Source organism: Heliangelus exortis, chromosome 18, assembly GCF_036169615.1.
Source record: "Heliangelus exortis chromosome 18, bHelExo1.hap1, whole genome shotgun sequence".
Lineage (NCBI taxonomy): Eukaryota > Metazoa > Chordata > Aves > Apodiformes > Trochilidae > Heliangelus > Heliangelus exortis.
Window position 1 is genome coordinate 15788326 of NC_092439.1, and position 26663 is coordinate 15814988.

General features: G+C 41.9%; 1 protein-coding gene across 1 annotated transcript in view; it reads right to left on the minus strand.

Moving 5' to 3' along the window:
• Window positions 1-26663, minus strand: part of LRP5 (LDL receptor related protein 5) — a 134064-nt gene that overhangs the window by 80802 nt on the left and 26599 nt on the right. The window contains 4 exon segments of the mRNA XM_071761743.1: window positions 6989-7120; window positions 9073-9269; window positions 12610-12807; window positions 25658-26054. Of these exon segments, the coding sequence (XP_071617844.1) occupies window positions 6989-7120; window positions 9073-9269; window positions 12610-12807; window positions 25658-26054 (924 nt within the window).

Sequence of the window (26663 nt, forward strand, 5' to 3'; positions counted from 1 at the left end):
TCCTTTACATAAACAGAAATAAACACTTTACATCCCACAGGCACTCCATGAGGCTGATGGCTGTATGGTGCTTTGAAGTTTAAGTGTTATTTATTATGATCCAAGTAGGAGGGAGCCACAGAAAATTAAATTCTGAGTTAACACAATCATCTGTCAGAGGGTAAACATCACGGGAAAAAGTTTTAAACAACTGTAAATTACAGTTCTCAAATCTAGGGAGCATTTCTACAACCTCACTGTTGCAACATTGATGCAGCAGTCAGGCTACAGCATCTTAACACATTATCCCTGGGTCTTGGTAACTTTCTTTGTCTGTCTACCCAGCCTGTGCTAAATCCAAGATAACAAAGTTTACACATAAACCTTTTCAGTACAGACCCAGAGCGTGGCTCTTCTGCAGCATAAACCCAGAAGCAATTCAGCGACTCAGTAGTGCTGAAAAGGAAGAGTGATGATTTTTCCTCTGTAGAGGAAGAAAAAAATTTGTTGCTACAGATAGAAAGTTAACATCCTAACAAAAGCAAGGGGAAAGCAAATGTAAACAAGACGTATGCATGAAAAAAAAAAAGTGTGAAATTCTTATGAAATGGAGTAGAAATAGAAGAGGTAGCTACTAGATTTCCTAAACTGCTAGGTATCCATTCCTGGATAATTTTTACAACCTCTTCTGTTGTACTGCAAAGGTATCTCAGTGAAACATAGTTCCACATAATATTATTTCCTACTGAGTGTCCTGGTTTGGGCCAAAATAAAGGTAATTTTCTGTCTTGTAATTTTGCTTTCAGCTAAGTCTGTTGTAAGAAGCTGCACTTGCTGAAATTAACATCCAGTTTCTCAGTCAGTGTCTGCTTCTAGGACTGATAACACTCAGTGTTTATAGTTACTGCAGAAGAATGTTATGCAGAGCCAAGGGCACTGCTCAGCTCTGAGGAACATTTGCCCTCCAGAAGGAGAAAAGGAGTAAAGAGGTCACACGTGAAACCCTCCTTTAGGAAGAAGTGGAAAAGATAAATGACTAAAATTGACCAAATAGAGTATTCCATCACATATACATCATACTCAGTATAAATTTGAGGGATCACAAGGATCAAACCCTTTCTTTCCCTCTTCATCTGTCCCTGTTTGCTTCAGCATCCTGGGAGGATTCTATCCCTTCCTCTGCCTGTGCTCCTGATCCATCCCAGCCTGAATCTCTGTGTTCCTGCCTCCAGTTCCCAACTGTTGCTGACCCCAGGATTCCAGCCTGGACTGTCCCAGGGCTGCCCTGCAGCCTCAGTGGTGATGTGAGAGTTATTGGGGGAGAGGGGGGAGGAATGTGGGATCAATTTTCCTGTCTATTTGTATAGATTTAGTAATTTTTTCCTTTTTATCATTACTGTTTCATTAAAGCTGTGTGGTTTAGTTTACAACCCATCAGTCTCTCTCCCTTATTCTCTCTCCTTCCTTTATCGGGGAGGGAAGTGGATTAATAGAGAGCAGCTGGCATTCGTTTTAATTGCCAGGCCAGTGTTAATCTGTGACAGTAAATACCCTAGCCCATTGTTTTAGTTCTAAAGAATCAACAGAATATATTTGGATTATGTAGCATAACAAGGCTCAAGATGCAGCAAGTGAAATTCTATTTCCCCATTCAACCCACTTCATCTCATTTTCACAGCCTGGGAGGATCTGGATAATTTTGCACCTTGCAGAACCCAATGTCGACTACTTGTACTTCCCAAATTTTCCCTCTCATCTGGTGTGAAACATTCACAGTTCCTTCCCATAGATCATCTGCTGGCTGGCTGGATGACACTGCTATGACCAGGGACCCAAGGTAGCTGCAGGCATTGAGGGAGATGTCCATTACACAATCCCTCTTTCAGAAAAGGATCACAGTAATCTTGAAGCACCATCTCAGTATGACAAAAGAGGAACATGAGATAGACAATTCCTTAATAGGCTAAGGAAGCATGATGTACTTTTGGAAGTGCATTAGGGAGAGGGAGAACAAGGAAAAAGTCCTCCAGAACTTCTGGATAACATCCCCCTATGTCAGTCAGAGACCAGGCACAGGATGGACGACACCTATGAAATCAAAGGCTCTTGCAATCAGAAAATAATTGTTTTCCACAGTTGCATTTCAATCACAGAGTGGGCAAGATGGCAGAAAGATGTACGGGGAGCTATCAAGGTTCTAGGAAAGAAAGGATAATACAAAATCCTTCTGCTTCTTTTCCTCATGACAAACAGATTGGAAAGAAGCACTCATGTCCTAGTACAGCCCCATATATGCTCCTCCATAAAACCCTGCAGTATTATGCATCAGGCTTTGTTTTCTGTTTTGCATTTTGAAGAATGTCAAGTAAAAATAAGCCACTGGTAATATTACCCAACTTCAACTACCTCAAAATGCTTTATCAAGGATAAATAAGGGAAGCTGACTTTTCAAACACCAGAAGCTAATGCCTTCTTTTCCAATTTTGAACTTAAAAAAATAATTCTGGTTTTCATTTGAGAAACTAGAACTTCCTAGTTCAACTGAGTAACTACAGCTGTCACACCATCCTGGCAGAATCCCTACAGATCATACCACCATATGAGATTGACTCAGCAGCCAAAGCTATCCCACTTTCAAGAAAATAACAGTTGCCTTCATCCGGAGAAATGAATCTCTGGTGAGCTGAGGTCAACGTGCCATATGTCTCAAATGACCACTTACACTTTGACATCCCAGGGACAAGATTACTGCAAAAGCAGCTGGCTAGCTGAACATCTAAACAGAGATATTTTAAAGGAACCATCTACTTCTAAGAAGCAGATGAATTCACTGTGCACCAAGGAAAGCAAGAATGAGAATCATGAGGAAGGTGAAGCTGCTCAAAGGAGATGACATACAGCTACCACCTAATGACTCTGCCCTGCAAGGTGAGAAAGGTTCAAATGGTTTCATGTTGGAGACACAGCACTAGCTATACATTTGTTTTTTTCACAGCATTTCAAGATATTATTAATCCAACAACAGAACTCACTAAATACTATGAATCTGAAAAAAAACCCTGTTCTAAATCTAAAACCTGTTCCTTTTCCTTCCTCCTCCTCAGGAGAAGGAACAGTTTCCTGAAAGGAGCCCCCAAAGACAAATTAAAGACTCATTAATGAAAACAATTCTATTCATAAAAAGTAGATAAATGTGATTCTTAAACAAAGGAAAACTTGAGCATATCTCTAAGTTTGCAAAATAACTGAAAGAGGGTCCCCACATGAATAAAGAGCCATCTAGGTAGAATTACACATCTCTTTTAAATTACTTCAACTAGACCTTTGTTTCTTTCTCAAAATTCACACTATTGCTTGAACAGGCTTAGAAAAGACTTTGATACAATTAAAAGAAAGAAAAAAAAAAAAAGGAAAATTAAAACGAAAAAAACCCTACTATTTTAAAAAGCCAGAAATAAATAAAAAAATCACCAAATATCTGGCCAAAGAACTGAAGTTTTGTTTCAAAATGTGAAATTTCAGTCAGTTTTTCCTGCAAGTTTGACGGTACTAAGAGTTACAACTGACTGATTCACCCTCCACAGACCAGAGCTGTCAGGCTCCGAGGAGCAATTACAAACTGTGACTTTATCTTCTACATGGGTTCGGACACCTGTCTAAAATTGTGTATTTGATACACCTACCTAGAGAGGCCAACAGAATTCTGGTCCAACAGAACTTCTTAAGTAATTCCAAAGATCAGAGCTTGAATGGTTCTCATGCTCTGAGTGCACCAGGCTAATATTTGGTACCAATACAAGGATCTAAAGAGGGTTTTCAGGACCCTGAGGGATCCAGAGGGGTGAAGCACAGAGGGGTCAATTCCCTCCCATTTCCTTCCATACTCTGTAAGCCAGGAGGACCTCAAGCCCAACCCCTTTCCCTGCTGCAGGGGAGGGCTTGGAGAATCTGATGCTTTTGAATCAGCTGCCTCCTGCTCCTCAGCACCCACACCCATGGGGTGCTGGGCAGAGCCCTGGAGCCCTCTCCTGAGTCAGCCCTGCCCCAAGGGGTCCTAAGTCTCCTATCTCTGACAGCATTCAGATCAAGTTTTATGTATTTCTACATATTTGTACATATTTGCTCTTTATCCCACGTTACTGCCCCTCTGATCCAGTAAATATGTTTCGGTTTTAATTTCCAACTTTTAAGTTTCTCTTCCTTATTCTCCTTTTATTTTCCCCTGGGAGGGTGGAGGGGGGGGCAATCCTGGGGGGGTAACAGAGCAATTCTGTCCTCTGGTGTTTGGTTTGCCCAAACTGCTGAACTGTGACAGTGGTCAGTTTGCTAGGAACACATGCTCAGGTGCAGCTTATTTACTTTCGAAATGAACGACCCCTCTGCTTGCTGATATGGGAATTTAAGGCATGTCCAGAGCATTTTCACAGCATTTCACAGGAAAACAGACATAATGTCACACATGTGGAGAGAAGTAACACAAAACATCTATCTGCACAAAACACTTACACATTCACAGAGGGGATCTTAAACTTGAAGCTAGTTGCAATCTCTCCCTATATTTAATATGCATTATTAGTGATGGCTATCTACTGTAAAGCTATTTTTTAAAATTTATTCACAGCAACTGTTTAGAAACAGAGAGGAACCAAGAGCAAATCCATACCAAAAGCCAAAATTACAGACTAATGAACTATTCTTTTAACACAGACACAATACTTATGACTTCAGCATATCAACAGTTATATGTTCAGAGAAATAGTAAAAATTCAGAGTTTTGGAATTTCAATGCATGAAACACAACCCACAGCAAAGCAAATAGGGGCACAGCTTGCCCTTGAATTCATGGGTTCTTAAATACCCTAGGCTCATTTCTATTCAAGACTCTTAGTACAGAGCTACAGAGCTCTCACACCTGAACATTACTGATCCATGTATTCTTCAACCTGTAAAATAGCCAAAATTGCTTAAGAGCCTCAGTGCTTTCTGCACAAGGATACTTTCAGACGGAGATACACAGTAATATTATAAAGTTGTTTTGCACCAGTAAATTCCCCATATGGACAAAGATTTTAAGAACAGAATACTTTTTCCTGTTGCAGACGCTTCCCCAGTAGCATTTGTGTAATTCACTTGAAAGCCTGATGTCAAAGAAAGTCATATGCCCAAGTACTTTTCCAGTTTTGCTGAGGCAAACAGGAAAGAAAATGGAGAGGTGGTCAACACTGTTTCATCTGTGATTCCTGACAGAGCTTTACTACAAAGAATTTAAGCAGAGAACAACAGGTCAGTTCCTTGCAACCGAGGAGTTAATTAATAAGAGGGGAAAGAGAAGCACATAGGGCAGACAGGACAACAAAAGATGTGGAGCTTGGGAAAGAAATAATCCATAAAACAGAACCAAAAGACCACATTCTTATGCAAAACCAGATTTCCTGTTCCCATCCCACTTTTTTGCCTTCCTTTGACAGAACACCCTTGACAGATTGTCTGGCTTGATAATGGAAAGGTGAAAGCACAGGATAAGCAGTCACTCCTGGCTTGTGCTAGCTCCCAAAATGCCAAAAGCAGGCTGACCTTCATTCGCTCTGCCAGAAACATGAGGTCAATATGAACATCTAAAAAGGTTGTCCTGAGCAGTCAGCAATGTTTTTTTTGAAAGCTGTGAAAAGAAAACTTCCACAAAGCTGGAAGGAGGAAAGCAAAAGTTCTTTCAGCAGCTGCAAGGACTACCTTATAAGTCTTTCAGCTGCTGCAGGATGAGCCAATAAAGCTGGCCCTTAAACCCTATTGGTTCAGTGTTCTAATCCTCCTTCAGACATACAAACTAATGGAAACTACTATACTTGCTCTATTACTCAAAAGGATCAAGCCACATCAGAAAATTACTATAGTTTTTGACTAGACTAGTTGAAAATGCATCAGAGGTAGCAGAATGTCTTTCATCTTTCTGGCAGAACATCTTCCAAACCCTTGCCCCCTAGTACCATACTACCACATCAGTGTTAATTGCCTACATTTGTATGATGGATTTTTGAAAGAGGCTTCCTGATCAATGATAAAACCAAGCTTTCAAAGTATGCTATGAGACTCATTCAGCTTTCTACTGGCAATACACAAGCCTCTCCTACTTTCTCAGTGACACAGAACAGCCACAGAACGTACAACATAGAGAAAATTATTTTTCTCTAACTTGGTAATCTCAAGTAGCAAACTTTATATAAGCCCCTTCACACAACCCCTTTCCTCACTTTTAAAGATTAAATATAACTCTGAAAAAAAACCCAAACAATTTAGAGGCAGGAAGAAGAAATATCCAGCACAATTTTCTCCACAGAGAAAATTCTGCAATCTTTCCCACAGAGCAGCCCAAAGGGAAACAGACAGATGATTGATCTTCAGAACCAGAAAAATTGTAATTTTAGTTTACATCTTAATTTACATTTTTGCTATACAGATTATCTCATTATAAAACTAACTGAAGCAGGGGAAACTCACTGGATTATCTCTAAAATAGTACACAGGCACATGGATGAGGCCCTGAACAATTTTTTGGCATGTGTGTGTGCAGAACATATCTCAAGCCTATTGCTAACTTTGAGATGCAACTGGGAAACAACTCAGCCACCACTACTGCATCACTGAACACCACTACAGGAAAATGAATGGGAAAGATGAGAAGTCTGTCCACGGTCCATTGTCCCAAAGATGTTTTGTAATAGCTTACTCCTATTAAAATTCTTATGTAATGGGCTTCACATATTACTTCATTCCTACAGAGAACTGGCAACACAAAATACAGTCAAAAGACACAGAACACAGTAAAAATTCTCTAATTTCTGATTCAAGGGATTACTTCAGTTCATAAAAATCACTGTCATTGTCACTGTCACAAGAGTGACATTTCAGTGTGTCAGGCAGTTCCTCTCAGCTCACTTCTTCAAGGGTCAACTTTTAAGCAGCAAACCCAAAACAAGTCAACACTCTCCCTATAGAAAAGTCAAGCTCCTACCTGATTTGCAGGTCCTGCCATCATCTTCTAGCTGCACACCAGTGGGACAGGCACAGCTGTAGAAGGGGTCTCTTGGAGACAGCAGGCACAGATGGGAGCAACCACCATTGTTTTCTTCACATGGAGTGTGAACTTCAAGAAACCAAACAGATATATTTTCATTTTTCTAAGCCTCTATTTTGTTCATGAGAGAGAAATTATAGATCCCAAATGACTGGCACAAGTTTTAGTACTAAAAAACAGAGGAACCATAAATAAAGTGTTTGATTACCTCCTTCCCAGCATCTCACTCCTAGGGGTACCTCAAGTGAGATGCATACAAAAGCTGATGTTGAAAGACCTGACATTTCAGCACATTCTCACTATGCAGTTCTTTAAATGTTTCTAAAGCTGAACACAAGCAAGTATTTTGGACATCAATTACATTGTAAATGCTGGGTCTGCTAAGCATTATGAAAACAGAAAACAGTGCTTAGAGTGTGGTGATGGGGGGGCAGCCAGTTCTGTGAAAGAAGGGAAAACATAACAATTGGTACAATTGTACATTACAGTAGTGTTACATGTTGGAGATACCTTTTCCTACTGCAAAGCTTTCACAGCAAGACATACCCCTGAACCACCAGGAAATCCAGAGAAACAACATGTAAAGTAAATAATTTTGAAAAACTAAAAGGAAATAACTGGGGACACACACACAGAGGACAGAGACGAACACACAACAGCTGCACACACCTGTCCTGTTTACCTGGGAAAAAAAATGGCAACAAGACAAAATGGTAACCGTAAATAATTATAGAGAATATTGCCACCTATAAAAAATAATAAAAAATGCAAGCTGTGCAAGATTTCTCAAAAATCAGTTATAGTTTGAATAAGCATCTGAACTGCTCTAATATAAACCGACAAAATTTCCAGCTAATTTGGTTTGTGCTATTTCCACTGACAGTCACAAAAAGATAAAAATGGGAAGGAATCCAGTTTGATTTTAATGAAGTCAATGGCATCTGAGCTACTTTCAGGACAAGCTGTTTTGCTATGTGCCATATTTTTTTTGTGACTGACCAAAAATACTGTGACCCAAAGCTGTGACATTCCCTGAACTAAAAGCAATCACAAGAATTCAGCAGACAAACTCTTATCTGGAGATGTGCTGTAAACCAGGGTGCTGTGCATACCCAGCAACCTCAATGGAAACTTGCACATAATCCATCAGCAAGATGATCTCCAAATTCCTCTTGCTTCCAAAACAGTTTACTGACATCCTATAAACTTTACTGGAGTAACCAACATTATCTTTAGGGAAACAGATTTTAAAGTTGGCATAAATAAAGAAGCCCAGCAAGAGTATTTCCCCAGGCAAGAGACGATCCTTCCAATAGTTACTCAGTAATACACATATATTTACACACCATTGCTTTTAAGTCCCATTCTCACAATCCTAAAAACATTCTAGACCAACTGCCACATGGAATTAACATGCATAGAGACACACAGAGACAAAACAGAGACACATTCAATTCCCAGTTCTGTACACCTGCCTTCCTTTGAAGTACCATGATACATAAAAAAAAATAGAGGCATGGATATTTTTCATATAAATGCTCAGAACAAACTCCCTTCCATACTGAAACATTCACACTCTATTTGTTACATGTTGAAGACAGACATGATCCAGTTTGGACTGCAAAAATTTCACTTACAGTACAACATGAACATTACATGTTTTGTGGCAGTTCTACTTAAAAAAAAGTAAGAAGAAATGATAAGTATTTTTTTCAGTTGTTTTTAAAACAATGGTGTTAAGAGGACACCAGATGAGTCCTTATCATACTCGCTCAGATATTCCAAATCAAAAGATGTGATTGGATTTTTTTACCACCTGGAATGTACAACTAAGCTCATACCAATTAAGACAGGAATTTTCAAAGAAAGATACAGGATTTGAGTACTTATACCTTTAGCAACCAATCCCCTGACAAGTGTTCAAAACTTTACAACTTCACACTAAACATCTTTGAAATTAACAGTTTTCCTGATAGATATGAACAGTCATACAAAATATTTCAGGGAAAAGTCAAACATACAGTATGGCTGCCGGTCTGGACTTAACACCTGGATGTCCATCGGTGAATACAGGGCAGATAATATTTCTCTCCTTTTCTCTCCTGTCCTTTTGTTACAGGCATGAATGGAACGTGTTTGCCAGTCCGTCCAATACAAAGTGTCCCCAGACAAGGTAAGAGCAAAGGGATGAGTAAGACTGCCTTCAACAACTTTTTGCCTAGATGAAAGAAAGAGCAAGAATAAAAAAAACTATGCTACCACTTGTTACCACACAGAAAAAAAACCTGGCTTGCAAAAACTCCCACAGGAAGCATCTTCTTTCAAAAAATTCACTAGACCAAGAAATTTACTTGATGATAAAAGTAAACGTTTAAAAAAAAAATAATGTAAAACAAGACCCATTCATAGAAAAAAGGACACAAATATACTGGGTTTCAGAACATGTATCTGACTCAGCCCAACACTCACCTATGAATGGCCACACCAAAGGTCCTGACCAGGGCTGTGCAAACACCTAAAAACACAGTAGCTGTTTGGGGGAAGCAGAGGTCCAAAGAGTGCTCTTCAAATTAAAGTATTAGTTTTTTGTATTCCTATGCTATATGTGACATCTTTGCCCAGGACTTTAGTGGCACTCAATCCTTTCTTCTAGCAGGAAAAATAATAAAGAACCTGAGAGTCTCTTCAAATTACCCCTCTTAATCTGGCCAGAAGCAGAAACAAATAGTTTTCTAGTTATCTTTTTAAACGCAGAGCAAGGGTCAGTTACATATTTTCTAAGACTAAGTATTTATAACTAACATAAATCAAATATATTTCAGATTTTCAATGACCTCATTCAACCACACTTGTCTTCTGGGAATGAATGTATTTTCACATTGAAAACCACAAAAAAACATGACATTTCCAACATATTTTCAAACTCAAAGGATGCTCAAATTTATATATATTGCAATGTATCTGTATAATTTAGATTCAGTAGTTTTGGAGACATTTATTTAGTTGACAAAAACATACCTGCCACTTCCTCAGTCAAAACAATACGAACTCAGTTTTCGCAAAATTAATACATTTTATCTATAGACAAACACAAAGGCATACGCACAACTTCCAAACCAATGTTCTGACACAACAAGCCACAATTCAAGTAATTTTTTTTTCCTTTCATTGGAGTTGGAAGAGAATTCTAGAGATCATTTAGTCCAGCCCCCTCTGGGGGGGGATCACCCAGAGCATATTACACAGGATGCACCCAGGTGGGTTTTCAGTGTCTCCAGAGAAGGGGACTCCACAATCTCTCTTGGCAGCCTGTGCCAATGCTCCCTCAGCCTCACACAAGTTTTTTTCTCATGTTGAAATTGAATTTCCTGTGTTCCAGTTGGTGCCCGCTGCCCCCTGTCCTATTGCTGAGTATGACTGAACGGAGTCTGGCCCCATCCTCCTTACACCTACCCTTTAGGTATTTACAGATGTTGGTGAGGTCTCCTCTCTGTCTTCTCCTCTCCAGATTAACAGTCCCAGCTCTCTCAACCTTTCTTCCTAAGAGAGATGCTCCAGTCCCCCAGTCATCTTCATTGCCCTACACTGGACTCTTTCCAGCAACGTCCCGTTTCTTGAACTGAGAAGCCCAGAATTGGACACAGTGTTCCAGATGTGGCCTCACTGGGGCAGAATAGGGGGCAGAATGACGTTTCTTGGCCTACTGGCCACACTCTTCCTGATGCATACCATTTGCCTTCTTGATCACAAGGACACAATGCTGGATCATGGATAATTTATTGTCTACCAGGACGCCAAGATCCTTCTCCACAGGGCTATTTCCACCAGGTCAGCCCTTAACCTATACTGATCATAGAATCATAGAATCATAGAATTGGCTGGGTTGGAAGGGACCTCAGAGATGCATGGCCTTGGTCTGCCCCAGGTGCCAGATCTTGTAATTGCCCTCTGGGGTTTTTTGCCCTATATTTTTACACTCTGTCCACACGTCCAGGTCACTGATGAACATGTTGAACAAGAGTAGACCCAGTACTGACTGCTGCAGAACACTGCTGGCTACAGGACCTCAGCTTGACCCTGCACCATTGATCACAACCTTCTGAGCTCTGTCACTCAACCAGCTCTCAATCCACCTCACTATCTAACCCACTCATCTAACCCACACTTCTTGAGTTTCTGAAGGAGGATTTTATGGAGTACTGTCAAAGGCCTTGTTGAGGTCAAGGCAGATGATCATGCACTGCTCTCCCTGCATCAAACCAGCCAGTTACGACACCACAGAAAGCTAACAGATTGGTCAAGCATGATTTACCCTTTGTGAATCCATACTGACCACTCCCAATAACTTTCTTTTCCTCCACATGTCTAGAGATGACATACAGAAAAATGTGTTCCATCAACTTTCCATGGATGGAAGTGAGTCTAACCAGTCTGCAGTTCCCTGGGCCATTTTTCTTGCCCTTCTTGAAGATGGGAGTGACATCATCCTTCCTCCTGTCCTCAGGCACCTCTCCTGTTCTACAGGACCTTTCAAAGGCCTCACAAGAACACCTGCCAGTTCTCTAAGCACTTGAGGGTATATGCCATCAGGGCCGATGGACTGGCCAACTGGCCCATGTCCAGTTTGGCCAAGTGGTCTCTAACCTGGTCCTCCTTTATCAAGGGAAAGTCTTCCTCTCTCCAGACCTTTTCCCTTTTGGGAGGAGGCATATTACATTGATAAGCATAAAATTCTCCCAATTTCCTATCAAAGCAAAATTATCTCATAATACATTTAAAATCTCAAGAAAATGAAAATGTAATTTTAAACTACCTGAAGACCAAAGCCAGACCAGACTGCAGAGACCTCAATAGATCATTTCACTGGCAGAAGACACTCACCCTTTAGGACCAACAGAGCCTGCCCATTGAACACAGCATAGAATTGAAGGTGCAGTCTCAAACATCTAGGTCTGTCCTATCTGAAGAATCATCTCTCTCTGTTTACAAAAGTCAAAACTCAAAAGCATACTTGGACAGGTGCCACCAACCAAAATTTCCATACTTTGCTTTCTATCAAGTTTTTAGGGAAATGTGCTTCCTGCTCACTTGCAGTCTGAAATAAGCTGAATTTGATTTAAGTCATGCATCAAAGGACATCTTTGCCAAAGGACACTGCCAAGGATAAGTGTGCCTCAGTGCATATTTCCTGTCGAAAAAAAAATAAAGTAATAACACTGTAAAACCTCCATCACTCGTTAAATGTTATATTGCCAAGGGCCAAGGATAAGCATCATTAACTATTTTGGAGACAAATATGAGCCTAAAAATAAAAAAAAATCTGATATAGAAGAAGGCCATAAAAGGACTGTGATGAAATACTGATACAAACTATCTTACTTTTACAGTTTTATAGGATGTGAGGCTATTTTACTTTTTGTAAGGCCATTAAGTGCATTTTAAAAGAACAATAGAATATTGGCATTATTCTAGATTTCTGGGGGAAAATGTTTCAATTGAAAATGAATGCAGGAAGCGAGAAATAACTTACACCATATTATGAACTAAAGGAAACTTACCTAAAGGAACCATCCAGATTTGCTCTATGAATGAAACTCAGTTTTGCATCAGCCCAGTAAAGTTTTTGTTCATCAAGATCTATTGTGAGTCCATTTGGCCAGTAAATATCTGAATCAACAATTATTTTTCGTGTGCTGCTGTCCATTCCTGCTCGTTCTATTCTGGGTGTTTCACCCCAGTCAGTCCAATACATGTATCTGAAAAAGAAAGCAAATAAAACCACACATTAAATGACAACGTGCTTAGCTTCAAGAACAGAAGTGGTAGCATGTCTTTGCAAAGCCTGTAACTATATATACATAGAGTAATATGTATACATAAGTGTATATATCTAATGGCCAGTGGAAGGAAGGACATACAACATGGGGGGACTATAGCAATGCTGTTTGCCACTGCAGGGCAAATATCCTTGAGGTTAAAGCTCAGCTAGGGTTGAAGCTGACATGCACTGTGAAAGACAATAAAAAAGGCTTTTCAAAAAATGTCAATGGCAAAAGGCAGGCCAGAAACAACACTGGTCCATTACTTAATGATCATAGACACCTCATAAATAGGGATATAAACAAAGCAGAGACTTTAATTCTTTTTTCACATCCATCTTCAGTGATGATGGGCTTGAGCATCCCAAGAGCCCTGGGCTAGTGAAGCATGACTATGCAAACAACCATCTCCCAGTCAGCCCTGAACTTGTGTGGGATTTGCTGCTTCAGCTGGATCCTTATAAATCGATGGGGCCTGATGGGATTTATCCAAGGCTACTTTAAGAGCTAGCAGAGGTTGCAGTGAAACCTCTCGTGATGATTTTTCAATGCTCTTGGGAATCTGGAGAGATACTAGTTGACTGGAATCTGGCAAACGTTCTCCCAGTCTTCAAGAAGGGCAGCAGGGATGACCCTAGTAACTACAGGGCTGTTTGTCTCAACTCAGTGCCTGGTAAAATTATGGAGAAGATTATCCTGGGAGGTATTGAAAAACACCTAAAAAGCAACACAGTCATTGGTCCAACCCAGCATGGGTTCATTAGGGGAAGGTCCTGATTAATTAATTTGATTTCCTTCTATGACAAGGTAACCCAAGGTAACCTGACCTAGGGAAGCCAGTTGATGCAATCTTTCTGTATTTCAGGAAGGCCTTTGATACTGTCTGTGACAGTACCTTCTAAATAAAATGCCCAGCACCCAGCTGGACAAACATTTAATGTGATGGGTGGAGCTCAAAGGGTCACACCAGGCTGGCAACTGGGCACTAGTGGGGTTCCACAGGGATCCAGTCTAGGGCCTGTTCCTTTTAATATATTCATAAATTACTTAGATGCAATACCTGAAGACTTACTAATTAGGTTTGCAGATGACACCAAATGAGAAGAAGCAGTTGACACCCCTGAGGGCAGAGAGGTCCTGAGAGGGACCCAGACAGAGCAGAGTGCTGGGCAACTGCCAATGGTGTGAAGCTGAACACAGAGAAGTGCTGGATCCTGCACATGGGACGTGGTAACCCTGGATATTCATAGACCTTGGGCAGCCAGAGGCTGGAGACTACCCTGCAGAAAGGGATCTGGGGGTTCTGGTTTGATGGGAAGTTGAACAAGAACCAACAGTTGGCTCCATAGCAGCCAGGAGGGACAACCTAGTCCTGGGGTGCACCAAGCAAGGCAGTGCCAGCAGGGCCAGGGAGATGATTGTCCCACTTCAACTCTGCACTGCCCCAGCCCCATCCTGAGTTCTGAGCAGCTTTGGGTGCCACAGTGCAGAAAGGACAAAAGAGCTACTGGAGTGTCCAGAGGAGGTTGGTGAAGGGTTTAGAGGCAAAGCCACAGGAGGAGCAGCAAAAGGCACGAGATCTGTTCAGCCTGGAGAAGAGAAGACTGAGGGGAGACCCCATAACAGCTCAGTGCTTCCTCACTGGGGAATGAGGAGGAGCAGGCACTGACTTCTTTTCTCTGGTGACCAATGATAGGACCTGAGGGAATGGTAGGAAGATGTGCTGGGGGAAGTTTAGGCCAGATATTAGGAAAAGGTTCTTCACCCAGAGGGTGACTGAGCAATGGAAGAAGATCCCCAGGGAAGTGGTCACAGCACCAAACCAGCCTGAGCTCAAGAAGTGTTTGGATGATGCTCTCAGGCACGTGGTGTGATCCTGGGGGTGAGCTACATAGGGACAGGAGTTGGACTTGATGGTCCTAATGGGTCACTTCCAACTCAGCAGATTCTATGATTCTAACTTATTAACATACTTATTAACATAAATCAAACCACAGTTCCAAAGGGTGCAGGAAAAGTCCTCTGTAAACACATCTCTCAAAAACACTGCCTCTGCATAACATATTACTGTTGAGTTTCAATGCTGGGAAACACCTGACTGTCATAAGACTTTACAACTGAGAATTATTCTTGTGTGGCCAGTTATTACAAGTTAATATCCTATATCACATATTGAAGCAATTAATTATCCAAGCAGGCAATGACGGTAGCTGAGTTTCCTTTTCCAAGTCCATACACAAAAAATTATAAAACCAAGTCCTCTGAATTTTGTTTCTGTTAGTAAATAAATCATGAATTCATGCACACTTAGAATTAAATTAAATTTCTGGGATCTTTTTTTTCCCCTCCCATCCATGTCCCTGTTTTCCTATAACTCCACCTACGGGCAACTGAAACAGCCTGACTAGAGACATTAAAAGCATCAGCTGGAAAGGATCAGATCAAAATGTGGACACAGACAAAATGAAGACACAAAGTCTAAACAAAGAGCTGAGAATAGTTATGAGATAAATTGTCTGATGAGATGAAGACAGCCAGTTGGTAAACATTATCCGGCATAATATATTCAGGCTGTAAATTCAGCATACCATGGTTACACACACAACACAGCCAACTCCTTGCTCAGCTACCTCAGGCCAGTCACTTCCCAATGAAAATCCAGCCATTTCTAGCATGGTCAGTGTCAGGAAGACTTTGACCCAAGGGAACCGTCACACAAAATTAGGTATCTATGCATTCAACTCTCCAGCACTGTTCACTGCACTCTATTAGATCAACTGGAGTGCTGGATGGGCACCAGCTGGGTAAGTGCACTGAGATACATCTAAGCTAAGTCTTGTTAACCATTAGAGCTCCAGAAAAGCATTGCAAAGAAGCATCTATTCATTCTTGCACAGCCCATGGTTTGCCAGATTTCTCATAACCTGGATTATCCCAGACCTCAGATCCCCTGAAGATGACAGCACTGGCTTAGCAACCATGTAAGGAACTACAAAGGAAGTAAACAAACATGCACATTAACACACACAGAGGATAAAAGCTTTATGGTTTCTTTCATGGGATAGAATGCAGTCTACTTTGGGAGTGAAGGAGGGACTACATTTGTTATTGCTGTCATGTTCCTCTGCAGGATATTCTCCCCTTCACAACAGAAGATGCTCCTGCAAACTGCAGTAGCTCTGTCGCTGCTTCAGGTGCAGCTGGGGCCACCGTTTCAGCCAACAAAGAACAGGCATCTGTACACATCCACAGCACATCTCTCACAACCTCCTCTTCAGCTGTACCTCCCCTTCCAGTGCAGCCCCAGCACCTATTTAGACTATTCTGATCATAGCAGCATATATCACTGTTCTCATGTTTATCCCACTGAAGAGGGAAATGCAGATGAAAACATAGATAGACAGACTGGTCAGATAGAAATTACCCACTTGTATGACAATCCACATACACTCCAGCATGTGAGGTTAACACAGTTTTCTATTTTCTGGTAAAGCTTCCATGAAGTTGAGTCCCCATGCTTCTCAGACAGGTTGCAGTGGACTTGTGTCCTCAGATACGTTCCCCAAAACATCTCAACTCCATCAACCAGGACAGACTGTTCCTGAAGAAGCAGCAGCAGTAGCTGAGATGCCCCAATTCACAGGATAACCTATGAATGCAAATTGCCACTCATTTTGGTTTTTCTTAACAAGTAAAGTTGTAATTTGTGGCAGCTAAAACCGTGTGGGGAAGCAGCTATTGAGAAACAGGGGAAGCCAGAGAAAAGCAGACATAAAAGAAATTGTCTACACAACCAGATGGTGAATCAGACTGTGAAACTGATTTGGCCAAGTATTCATTTTGGTAAAGTGAAATCAGTTCTCTGCTCCAGCTCACCTCCACTAACTTGAAGTATTCAAAGGACCACTTTTGCCACCTCAACAGGAATGAAGATGGACAACAGATGGACTGTTGAATAAAGAAAAACGTGGCTATTAAAGGAGACTTCAGGCTATATCATATATCATGTGGCTATGACAGTTTCACACTTATTCATAAGATAGAAATGTATAAATGCAAACTAGAAGGGAGCTTGGACAAAATTAAATCCCATGACACCAAATTAAATCCCATGACATCAAAATTAACAGAGATAAAATAGCGAAGTACAATTAAACATTAAAAGGTGGTTAAAAATAAAATGGATGGAAAGATATCCACAAAAACTACCCTTGAGCATAATTCCTCTCTACAAGCCTCCCATTAAAATTGCAGCTTACCCTGAAGCTCAATGCATTCAGACGCAAGCTCAATCCTCATCAATGCCTGTGTCAAATGCATAAAACTACACAGTATTAGCAAAGTAACAGTACCACAAAGGAAGGCCAGCAGGATGAAGATGAATTTAGATAACATCTAGACTGATCTCAATGCAGGTAGTGTTCTTTCAAAGCACTTGAAAGAAGTGTTTGGACTTTTTAAACATAATATATAAAATATTATTGCCCTGTTACCACCTTGTCCTGATTGTAACGTGTCTCTGAAATCCTGAAAGTGTCATAAAACTGATCTTCCTGGTGAACTTTGCAGAACATAGAGTCTCTGCAGTAATCTATCCCATAGCCTCTCATATGCTGCATAGCACCTCTGTGTTCCATCAGAGGAAAGCATGACAATCCATGGAAATGTCCTCTGGGTGATGTGGCACCATGGGGTGAGAAGCTGCTGAAAGCTCCCTTGGCTTCAAAATATCCAGCCCTGACTCTGAATGATGTTGAGGCCCTCAATGACAAGGGATGTGCTCTCAGACCTCAGGGCAGAGTAGAGGGGGAGGAAAGAGAGCAACACCAGAAGAGATAAACACAGGAACAGAGACACCAAGAGAACCAGAGAATGTCAGGTTGGAAGGGACCTCAAGGGCCATCTGTTCCAACCCTTCTAATATTATTGTTTATTGAGATCTCTCAGCACCCATCAAGCTGAGACTTCAAACTTCCCAAAGTGGAGGAATCCACCACTTCCCTGGGAGACCATTCCAATATCTGACTTTTCTCAGAGTGAAAAATTTTCTTCTTGTGTCCTATTGGAATGTCCCCAAAAGCACCTTGTGCCCATTGCCCCTTGTCCATGGGACTCCTTGTAAACAGAATCTCTATTTTCTTTGTAGCCCCCTTTAAGTACTGGAACATGGTCATAAGGTCTCCCCTAAGCCTTAGCTTCTCAAGGCTGAACAGCCCCAGTCTTCTCAGCCTCTCCTCATGTGGCAGATGCTCCAGTCCCCTGATCATCCTTGTGGCTCTTCTCTGGACCCTCTCCAGAGTGCATCCTTTCTGTACAGCAGGGACCAAAACTGGATGCAACACTCCAGGTGTGGTCTGGCAAGTGCTGAGTAGAGGGGAATCTTGGCTTCTTTGTCTCTGCTGGTGATGCCCTTCTTGATGCAGCCCAGCATCCTATTGGCTTTCTTTGCTGCTGCAGCTCACTGTTTGCTCATGTTGAACCTGCTGTCCACCAAGACCCCAGGTCACTTTCCACAAGGCTGCTTTCTAGCCAACTGGATCCCAGCCTGAACTGCACTCCTGGGTTATGTGTTCCCAGGTGCAAGACCTTGTACTTCTCCACATTATATTTCATAAAGTTCCTGCTTGCCCACTCCTCCAGTCTGTCTAAACCATCCTAGAGGGTGGCTCTCCCTTCTGGGTTGTCAACTTCTCCACTGATTTTGGCATCATCAGCAAACATGATCAGTGCACTCTTGATCCCAACATCCAGGTCACTTATGATGTTAAACAGCATCAGGCCCAATATCAATCCCTGGGTGACTCCCTTTGTGACCTGCTGCCAGTGGAGGAGGAACTATTTACTGTCACCTTCTGGGTATGGTTTGTCAGTTCCCCTCCCACCACACAGGCCATTTGTCAAGGTCATAATGAGTCAGTTTCTCCAGGAAAAGGCTGTGGAATCAAAAAAGCCTTGGAAAAGTCCAGGTAGATGATGTCCACCACTCCCCCTGCATCAGCCGAGCTGGTCACTCTGTCACAGAAGGCACTGATGTTCGTCAGGCATGATTGGCCCCTGGTGACTCCATATTGGCTTTTCCCAACCAGGTGTTTCAGTTGACTTGTGATGGTCCCCAGGAGGATTCGCCCCATGACTTTCCCAGGGACCAGAATGAGGCTGATGTGAGGCCTGGGACCTCCTTGGAATGCTTCTTAAAGATGGGGGTTACACTACCTGTGGAGGCGGGCTTGCGGAGCAAAGAGACAACTCAATATGTGTTAGCAACGATGCTCAATTCTATTAAGCAAAGCGTTACATTTATATGGTCTTGGCGTCTTCGTGGCTCATGTTGATTGGCTGCGTGTTGCTGTCCACACACTTGTTGTGTTGCGATTGGGTGCTGCCTATCGTCCTTTGCTGATCGCAGGCATCCTGTTTGCAACTTTTTATCTGCCGTAGCTTTCTTCTTCTCAGGGGCTCAGAACTGGTTAAATACAACTGTTTACGTGCTGTCTATGCGATGCTTTCCCATCCTGTTATTCTTCTTTTCTGCTGCCAACTCCCTTATCTTTTGCACATAGCTGATCTTTTAATAACCTTGCAGCTGGGCCTCAAAGGCCCTTAGCTCACTCTGGCTAAAGCTAATTAGTCAGGATTGCTCACATGTCCATTTTCTTCCAAAAACTCACAACAACTACCCTTCCTCCAGTCTTCAGGGATCTTTCCAGATCTCCACAATATCTCAAAGATTATGGAGAGCAGCTTCACAATGACATCAGCCAGCTGTCTCAAGACCCTGAGGTGGGTGGTATCTGGACCGTCTGCATCAACCTGGACTTCTGTTCCTATGGCCTGGGACCCAACTGTGGTAAAGACAGAGGTGAAGGTGCCCTTCACCTACAAGGTGCCCTTGTAATTTTCAAGCAGTAATGTTTCACTTCTCAACATCTGGTACCTTTCCTTTTTGATTCTGAGCAGACCCAGAAGAGCACAGTTAAGCCACGGGGGTCGCTTGCTCCGACTCCTTCCCTTGCCTTTAGAGAGGCCGAACTGGTTCTTTTTAACTAGGAGAGTGTTCTTGATAAACTTCCAGCACTCACCAACTCCTTTACCCTCCATGGGAGCTCCTCAAGGAGTCCCTTCCAACTCAGCCCTGATCGAGCTGAAGTCTGCTCTTCTAAAACCTAAAACCTTTGTTCTTGAATTAAGCTTCACTGCTCAGCACTGTTGTGGTCACTGCAGCCAAGTCTGTCACTAACCAGGGTATCATAGAGCAGGTTTTCCTGGTGTGTGAGCAGGAAGTCCAGCTGTGCCCATTCCTGGTTGGCACATTCAACACTTGTGTGAAGAGGTCTTCTACATTGTAGATACCTACAATGTCAGGTGAGCTGCAGTGTTGTTCTTCCATCAGACATCTGGATAGTTAAAGTCTCCCATAAGGACCAGGATTTGTTGACCTGAAGCTTGCCTGATCGACCCAAGTGTTGTTTCATTGGTCACATTGTCTTGGTTAGGGGGTTGGTAACAGACGCCTAAGGTAAGGTCACCCTTGGAGACAACCCTTCTGATTTTGACCCAGAGGCATTCCATGGGGCTACCACAATTATCACTGGTGACTTGAATACATTCAAGGTCTTCCATAACACAGAGTGCAACTCCTCCACCTCTTCTCCCCTGCCAGTCTTTAGAGAACAGCCCATCACCTTCTGTCACCATCCTCCAGTCGTGGGACTCGTCCCACCACCTTTCAGTTATTCCTATGAGATTAGAACTGCCTGACTGGGCATGGAGCTCCAGTTCCTTCTGTTTACTTCCCAGACCATGGACATTTGTATCCATACATTTCAGGAGGCTGATCTTTTACTTCTCATTTAAGGAGGAAGCTGAGGCACATTTTATAGTATTCTGGTTGGCTTTGTTTAATCCCAGATTGGTTGTAGTTGTGATGGTGGTGTGATCTCTGCCATTTTGGATCCCTGCAAAATGGGAGATCAAGAAGGAGAGGGATAAGGTATGCTGAACAGAAGTGCCTCTACATCCCATGGTGAGACAACAGGCTGACCCCCTGTAACCCACAGAGGAGCACAGCAGAGGAGATGATGGTGGAGCAGTTCTGAAGCAGCTCATGAAGGATCCCGTAGAGCAGCTGCTGACCTGCAGCCTGTGGAGTATCATGGATCAGCTGTGTCTGTGCATCCCTGGCTGGAGGAGCCCGTGCCATGCGGGGTTAATGTTCCCAGCTCAGTCTATGACTCTGTGGGCAGCCCTGGCGGGAGCAGTCAGCTCCTGAGGGATCGCACCCCATGGGAGGGACTCATGTCCCAGGGGTTCCTGAAGGACTCTCCTGTGGGAGGGACCCCACAGAGGAGTAGGGGCAGACTGTGAAGAATCCTTCTCTGTGAGGAAGAAGGAGGTGGAGATAGCAGGAACAAAGTGATCTGGGCCTGGGAAAGAGGAAAGGGTGTGGAAAAGTAAGCTCTAGGTTGTGCTTTCTCTTTGCCCTGTTTTGATATGATTAATGATAAATTAAATGGATTTTTCCCCAAGCTGAGTATGTTTTGCCCGTGAGCATCATTGGTGAGTGGAACCGTCCTGGTCCTTGTCTTGACCCTGGAGGTTTTAGGTGGATTCCTCCTTGTCATCCTGAAGTGGGGGTGGACAGTGGGTGGCCACAGGGCCCTTTGTTACAACCAAGCCACAACAAAAGGCAAAAGTAATTCTTGTCTCCATTTAACCTCCTTCTCTCCTCCAACAGGTTTCTGCCACTTCATCAAGCAGCAGGTGCTGAAATGCAATGAACTACAGGAAATCATCTCCAGTTTGAGGACTTCTCAAACACATAAAGACCCTGAACCGGGAGCTTGGATAGCACTGTAAGAAGAGATCAGATTTTCCTGTATTGTTGAACTTCATGCAGTTTGGCTAAGCCCACTTCTCAAGCTTGTCCAGGTCCTTCTGGATGGCATCTCTTCCTTCCACCATGTCAGCCTCACCTCACAGTTTGGTGTCACCACCAAACTCATTGAGTGTGCACTTGATTCAGCTGTCCCTGTCACCAACAAAGATGTGAGACAGCACCAGTCCCAGGTCCTCAAGTGACCCTTGAGGAACACCAGTCAGCACTGGTCTCCACATGGACATCGAGCCATTGACCACAACTCTGAGTGCAACCATCCAGCCAGTTCCTGATACACTGGGTCCCTCAATCGAATCCACACCGTTCCAGTTCAGAGATCAGAATGTCATGTGGGACAGTGTCAAATGATTTGCATAAGTCCAGGTAGATGAAGTAATTTGCTCTCCCTTTGTCCACCGATGCAGTGACCCCATTGTAAAAAGCCACCAAAAATGTCAGGCAGGATTTGCCCTTGGTGAAGCCATGCTGACTGTCAGCAACCACCTCTTTATTTTCCATGTGCCTGCTCCATGATCTTGTCAAGCACAGGAGTGAGACTGGCTGGCCTGTAGTTCTCCAAGTCTTCCTTTTTTCCTTCTTTAAAAACAGAGGGTTTATTTCCCCTTTTCCAGTCAGTGGGAATTTCATCAGACTGCCATGACTAAGGAAAAAATCAAACTTTTTATACCTACCCTTGAAATAACCCAGATATTTTTTACAAAAAACTACCTGGTTTTTATTAAAATATGCTGCTTTATTAACAATAGATATTCTTTATTTGGGCTTCATGGGCAGGTCAGGAACACAGCAAAAAAGCTCAAAGTGGCTTCTCAAGAAAAAAAAATTTATGCTCTGTAGCAATTTGTATATGAATAATTTATTTAAATGAACCTGATTTAAATTAACTGTAATTAACAGAGGTTAACTTCCTAAGATTACCTAATTCAGGAGCCTTAAGTGGTAACTGACAAATTATTTCTGTAGAAGACATAAGGCTTTGTTTTCTTATTGACCTCAACAAAACCCAAGCACTTTGACAGTCAAGACACCAATGCTTCTGGGACTGCTGACATTTCAGCATTTATTTTTTTGTTTTTAAATATAAATTTTTTTGCTGATATCCAATACATTAACAATGTCTATAAGTCATTTCACTGTTAAAAATTGGACAGTTAGCCCCGATAACATTTCAGGAAAATTCAACAGAATATGCAAGAATTTTGGTCCAGCGCTACTTGTGCTACTAATGCCCCCTGGTTTGGAAGCCTGATAACAGTAACTAACAGTGAAGAGCTCAACAGTTATTTGGGTAGGTTTTCGTTTGGTTGATTTCGTTGGGGTTGGTGGTTGTATATGCAAATTTAAATATCCCTGTGACAGAGCACTCCATAACAAACATAGGAAGATAAAAATACCAAAACCAGTATTTGGTACCTTAGTACGTATTAGATTGATAATGTTTGTAGGACTGACATTTGGCATCCCAGGAGCTTTTGTAGACTGAACTAATGTTCAGGACAGCAGTACTGGCAACACAAGGAATTGATCTGAGCAAGTCAGAACTGGCCTTAGCTCCTCATCTCATGCAATTTTGTTGATCAATACCAGAAAGTCTCAAGGTGACCAGCTCACACACAGACATTTTTGGCAAATGAATCTCATTCCTTATATTAGCCCGTTCCACAGTAACTGCTCATACTTGCACATCTTCCCTGGAAGAGTAAATGCAAGATACTTAGAAGTAGAGAAATCCTCCAGGAAAAGAAAGAACAGGGTACCACAGACCTATAGAAAGGCAAAACCAAGGCAGTATACCTACCAGACACTGAAACACTGTGTTCTGTTGTTACCTACTGGATTTTGTCTATGCTTTAAAAATGCTGTACATTTGTCCTGCACAGAGTAGTGCTGCAAAGAGCTGTTTTCCAAAGTCACTCAAAATAAACCATGCCTGCATCTCTTCTTCTTCCAAACACAAACAAGGGCTAAATTTGCAGAACTTCACCATCGCCACTGAGGGTTTTAGAAAAGCTTTCCACTTGACCTGTACCAACAATACTTTCTCTTCCAGTTGTTCTAATTCAGTTTTAACTAAAAACAATAGTCTTGCATTTCCTGCAGTATTAAATGTATTGATGTGACCAATATTTAAACTACCCTGAAAAAAAACTGTTAAAAGACAGTGCTGCATCCACACAAAAGATTTCAACCTGGCACTGGTATTACATAGAAAGCACCATTCCACCCTCTGTCCTCTACGTCTTTAGAAAATATTCAATTTAACATCATCATCATATTCCCTGTTTAAGTGATACTACACAAGTCTAGTTTGAAAGTTAATCTTTGGAAGTAATTAATTCTGCATAGACTACTTGCTGTCAGGAAACACAAAGTATTGCTGCTATTTTTTTACAAACACTTTCATACAGCAATTTGCTATCTGAAGAATTCTTTTCACCTAAAGGCATCTTTGGCAAATTCAGGATTAAGAGGACAAGGTCCCCTCTGGAAAAGTCCTTTGGTTCAAAGAAGTCATGGCACTTACCCTTTTCCTGATGATGGCTGTAATCAGTATCTGAAGTATTTGAAGCACACAGGCAGCTCCAGAATTTGACATGTCAAGAAAACTAGTGATTTTGTTTCTCTGGGTACATATGTTTTCACCTAGTACTTGTACGCCCTTTATACATTAATCACAAATGTACCTGTGACTCCTTCTGGGAAATGTTATACAGAAACCACTGCAAAAATAACCTGACAAAGTTCCAGTATGCAGTATGGTTGGTGCTGACATGGCAATCTTAAGTTGCCCTCTGCCTTAATTTCAATTTTGAGCTCTCACACACCTGAAGAAGGTGGTTTCTCAAGAGACTGTCTCCCAGCATTGGTTAAACCACCAGCTACTTAGTATTTGTGGTTTATCCTTAGACTTAAACTCAGCATCCCTTTGCAGAGACCAGCCTCTGTGGAAATGTCAACTGACACCAAATTTTCCTTCAGATGAGAAAGCTGCCTACACATACCATACAACAGAGGAAAATGAGATCCCTGAGAGTTTTCAAAACAGCAGCAGATTAGTGGCAAACCACCTCACTTGTGTGGATTTGTGCACACAAAGTACACCTCACTTCTCTTGTCCCCTTATCCCCAGGGTCCATCTAGCACAGTAGATCTGCAGTCATCACTGCAATGAATACTGGGCCCAAGTGCACAACATCAGTACCATTTGTGCACAGGGGTAACAAATAACACATGTGAAATGGTGAGAAGTGTGGAAGAGGGAGGCAGGAGCCATAGAGAGATACAAGTATTTTCAAGAGCACTAGAAGTGACACATCCAGCCTCCTCACTTAGTTCTTCTAAACCTGGCCACCTTACAGCACTGAGAGTCCCAGGTTTCACCTAGATTCTTTTACTTGCTGGCAGAAACATGATTATTCAACATCACCACTTAAAAATTTTGTTTACTAGAGCGTACCAGGTTTACCAGAATTCCTTTTTCAACTCATGCAGATTTACACACTTGGATGACTAGATACATAAAACAGACATCACATACCAAATGAAAGTTAACTTACTAGACTAGATAACTGAAAAAAATAACAACTAAAAAGGCTAGTAAAATTAATTACTTTTCAGAAGTGAAATGGAATAAGTTAGGCAATCATACTTGTTGAATATTTGGCTTGGCACATAAGAACAGCTTTATTTTTCTCTTGGCTCTACATCTGTGCTGCCTTTTCTTGCCACAAAATATTTAAGTTTAAACATATGTTCAGTTGAACATCTTGAGCAAAATACCTTAAGAAAACGTAAACTGAAACAAAAGGTTATGTTTCTTTCCCAGATCTAAAAAATCAGCATAAATCACCAATGTATCCTTTTAAGCTTTTAAGTCAAATGAATATTTACCCATGAGCAGGATCCAAAGCTATTGCCCTGGGCTGATCAAGGTCTTGCCAGAAGAGGACTTTTCTAGATGTTCCATTGATATTAGCTACTTCTATTCTATTGGTTTCTGAATCCGTCCAGTAAAGTTTTTTCCCAATCCAATCACAGGCCAGGCCATCCGGGGAAACTAGACCAGAAATGATGACATTCTGCACCACATTCCCAGTTTGGTTAATATAAGTTTGCTTGATGGCTTCTTCACTCACATCTGTCCAAAAAACGATGCCTTGTGAATACTGGAAGTCAACTGCAGCAGCATCCTCTAAACCACTGACCACTACAGTGGATTCCAGCTTCATGCCTCCAGCATCCACAAGTCGAACATCCCGACGGTTGGCAAAAAGAAGATATGGGGATGCTGCAGAAGAAAAAAGGAAAGCATTAGTATTATTGGCATCTGCAGATGTTAAAGCACTGAGAATTAATATGGAAGAGAAGTATTTCTTTTCCCAGATCAGCTTGGCAGGCAGTACAGCAGAAGGTACGTGGAAATTTCACATAATAGAAAAATGCAGAAAACAAAGATATTACATGCATACTACCCAAAACCCTCTTCTTTGTCAGACAAAGAAGACAGAAGGAAGAGCAGGCCTAGTTCTCTATCTATGGGGCACAGATAGTATCTTCAATGTAGTAAAAGATTCAAACAGGCCCTTCAACAATACCTTCCAGGAAGACATAAACCTGGGTTTAGAGCAAATTAAACCTTCATCATTTAAAAGCTTAGTTCATCAAGATGAAGTAATAAAAACACAAAGTCAACTTCTGATGTCTTTTAGTAGCAGGTCAGTCGCTAACAGTGCCAGACACAACTCCCCAGAATGCTCCACCCTTTGCCCTCCTAGATGGCAATGACTGTGACAGAGGTGCAGAACTACAATCTTCTCTTCTGCACCACAGTGAGAGAGGAATTCAAGGAAAAGTGTGAAGGAAAACAATGGTGTGGGTTGTGGAAGTTTGTGGGAAG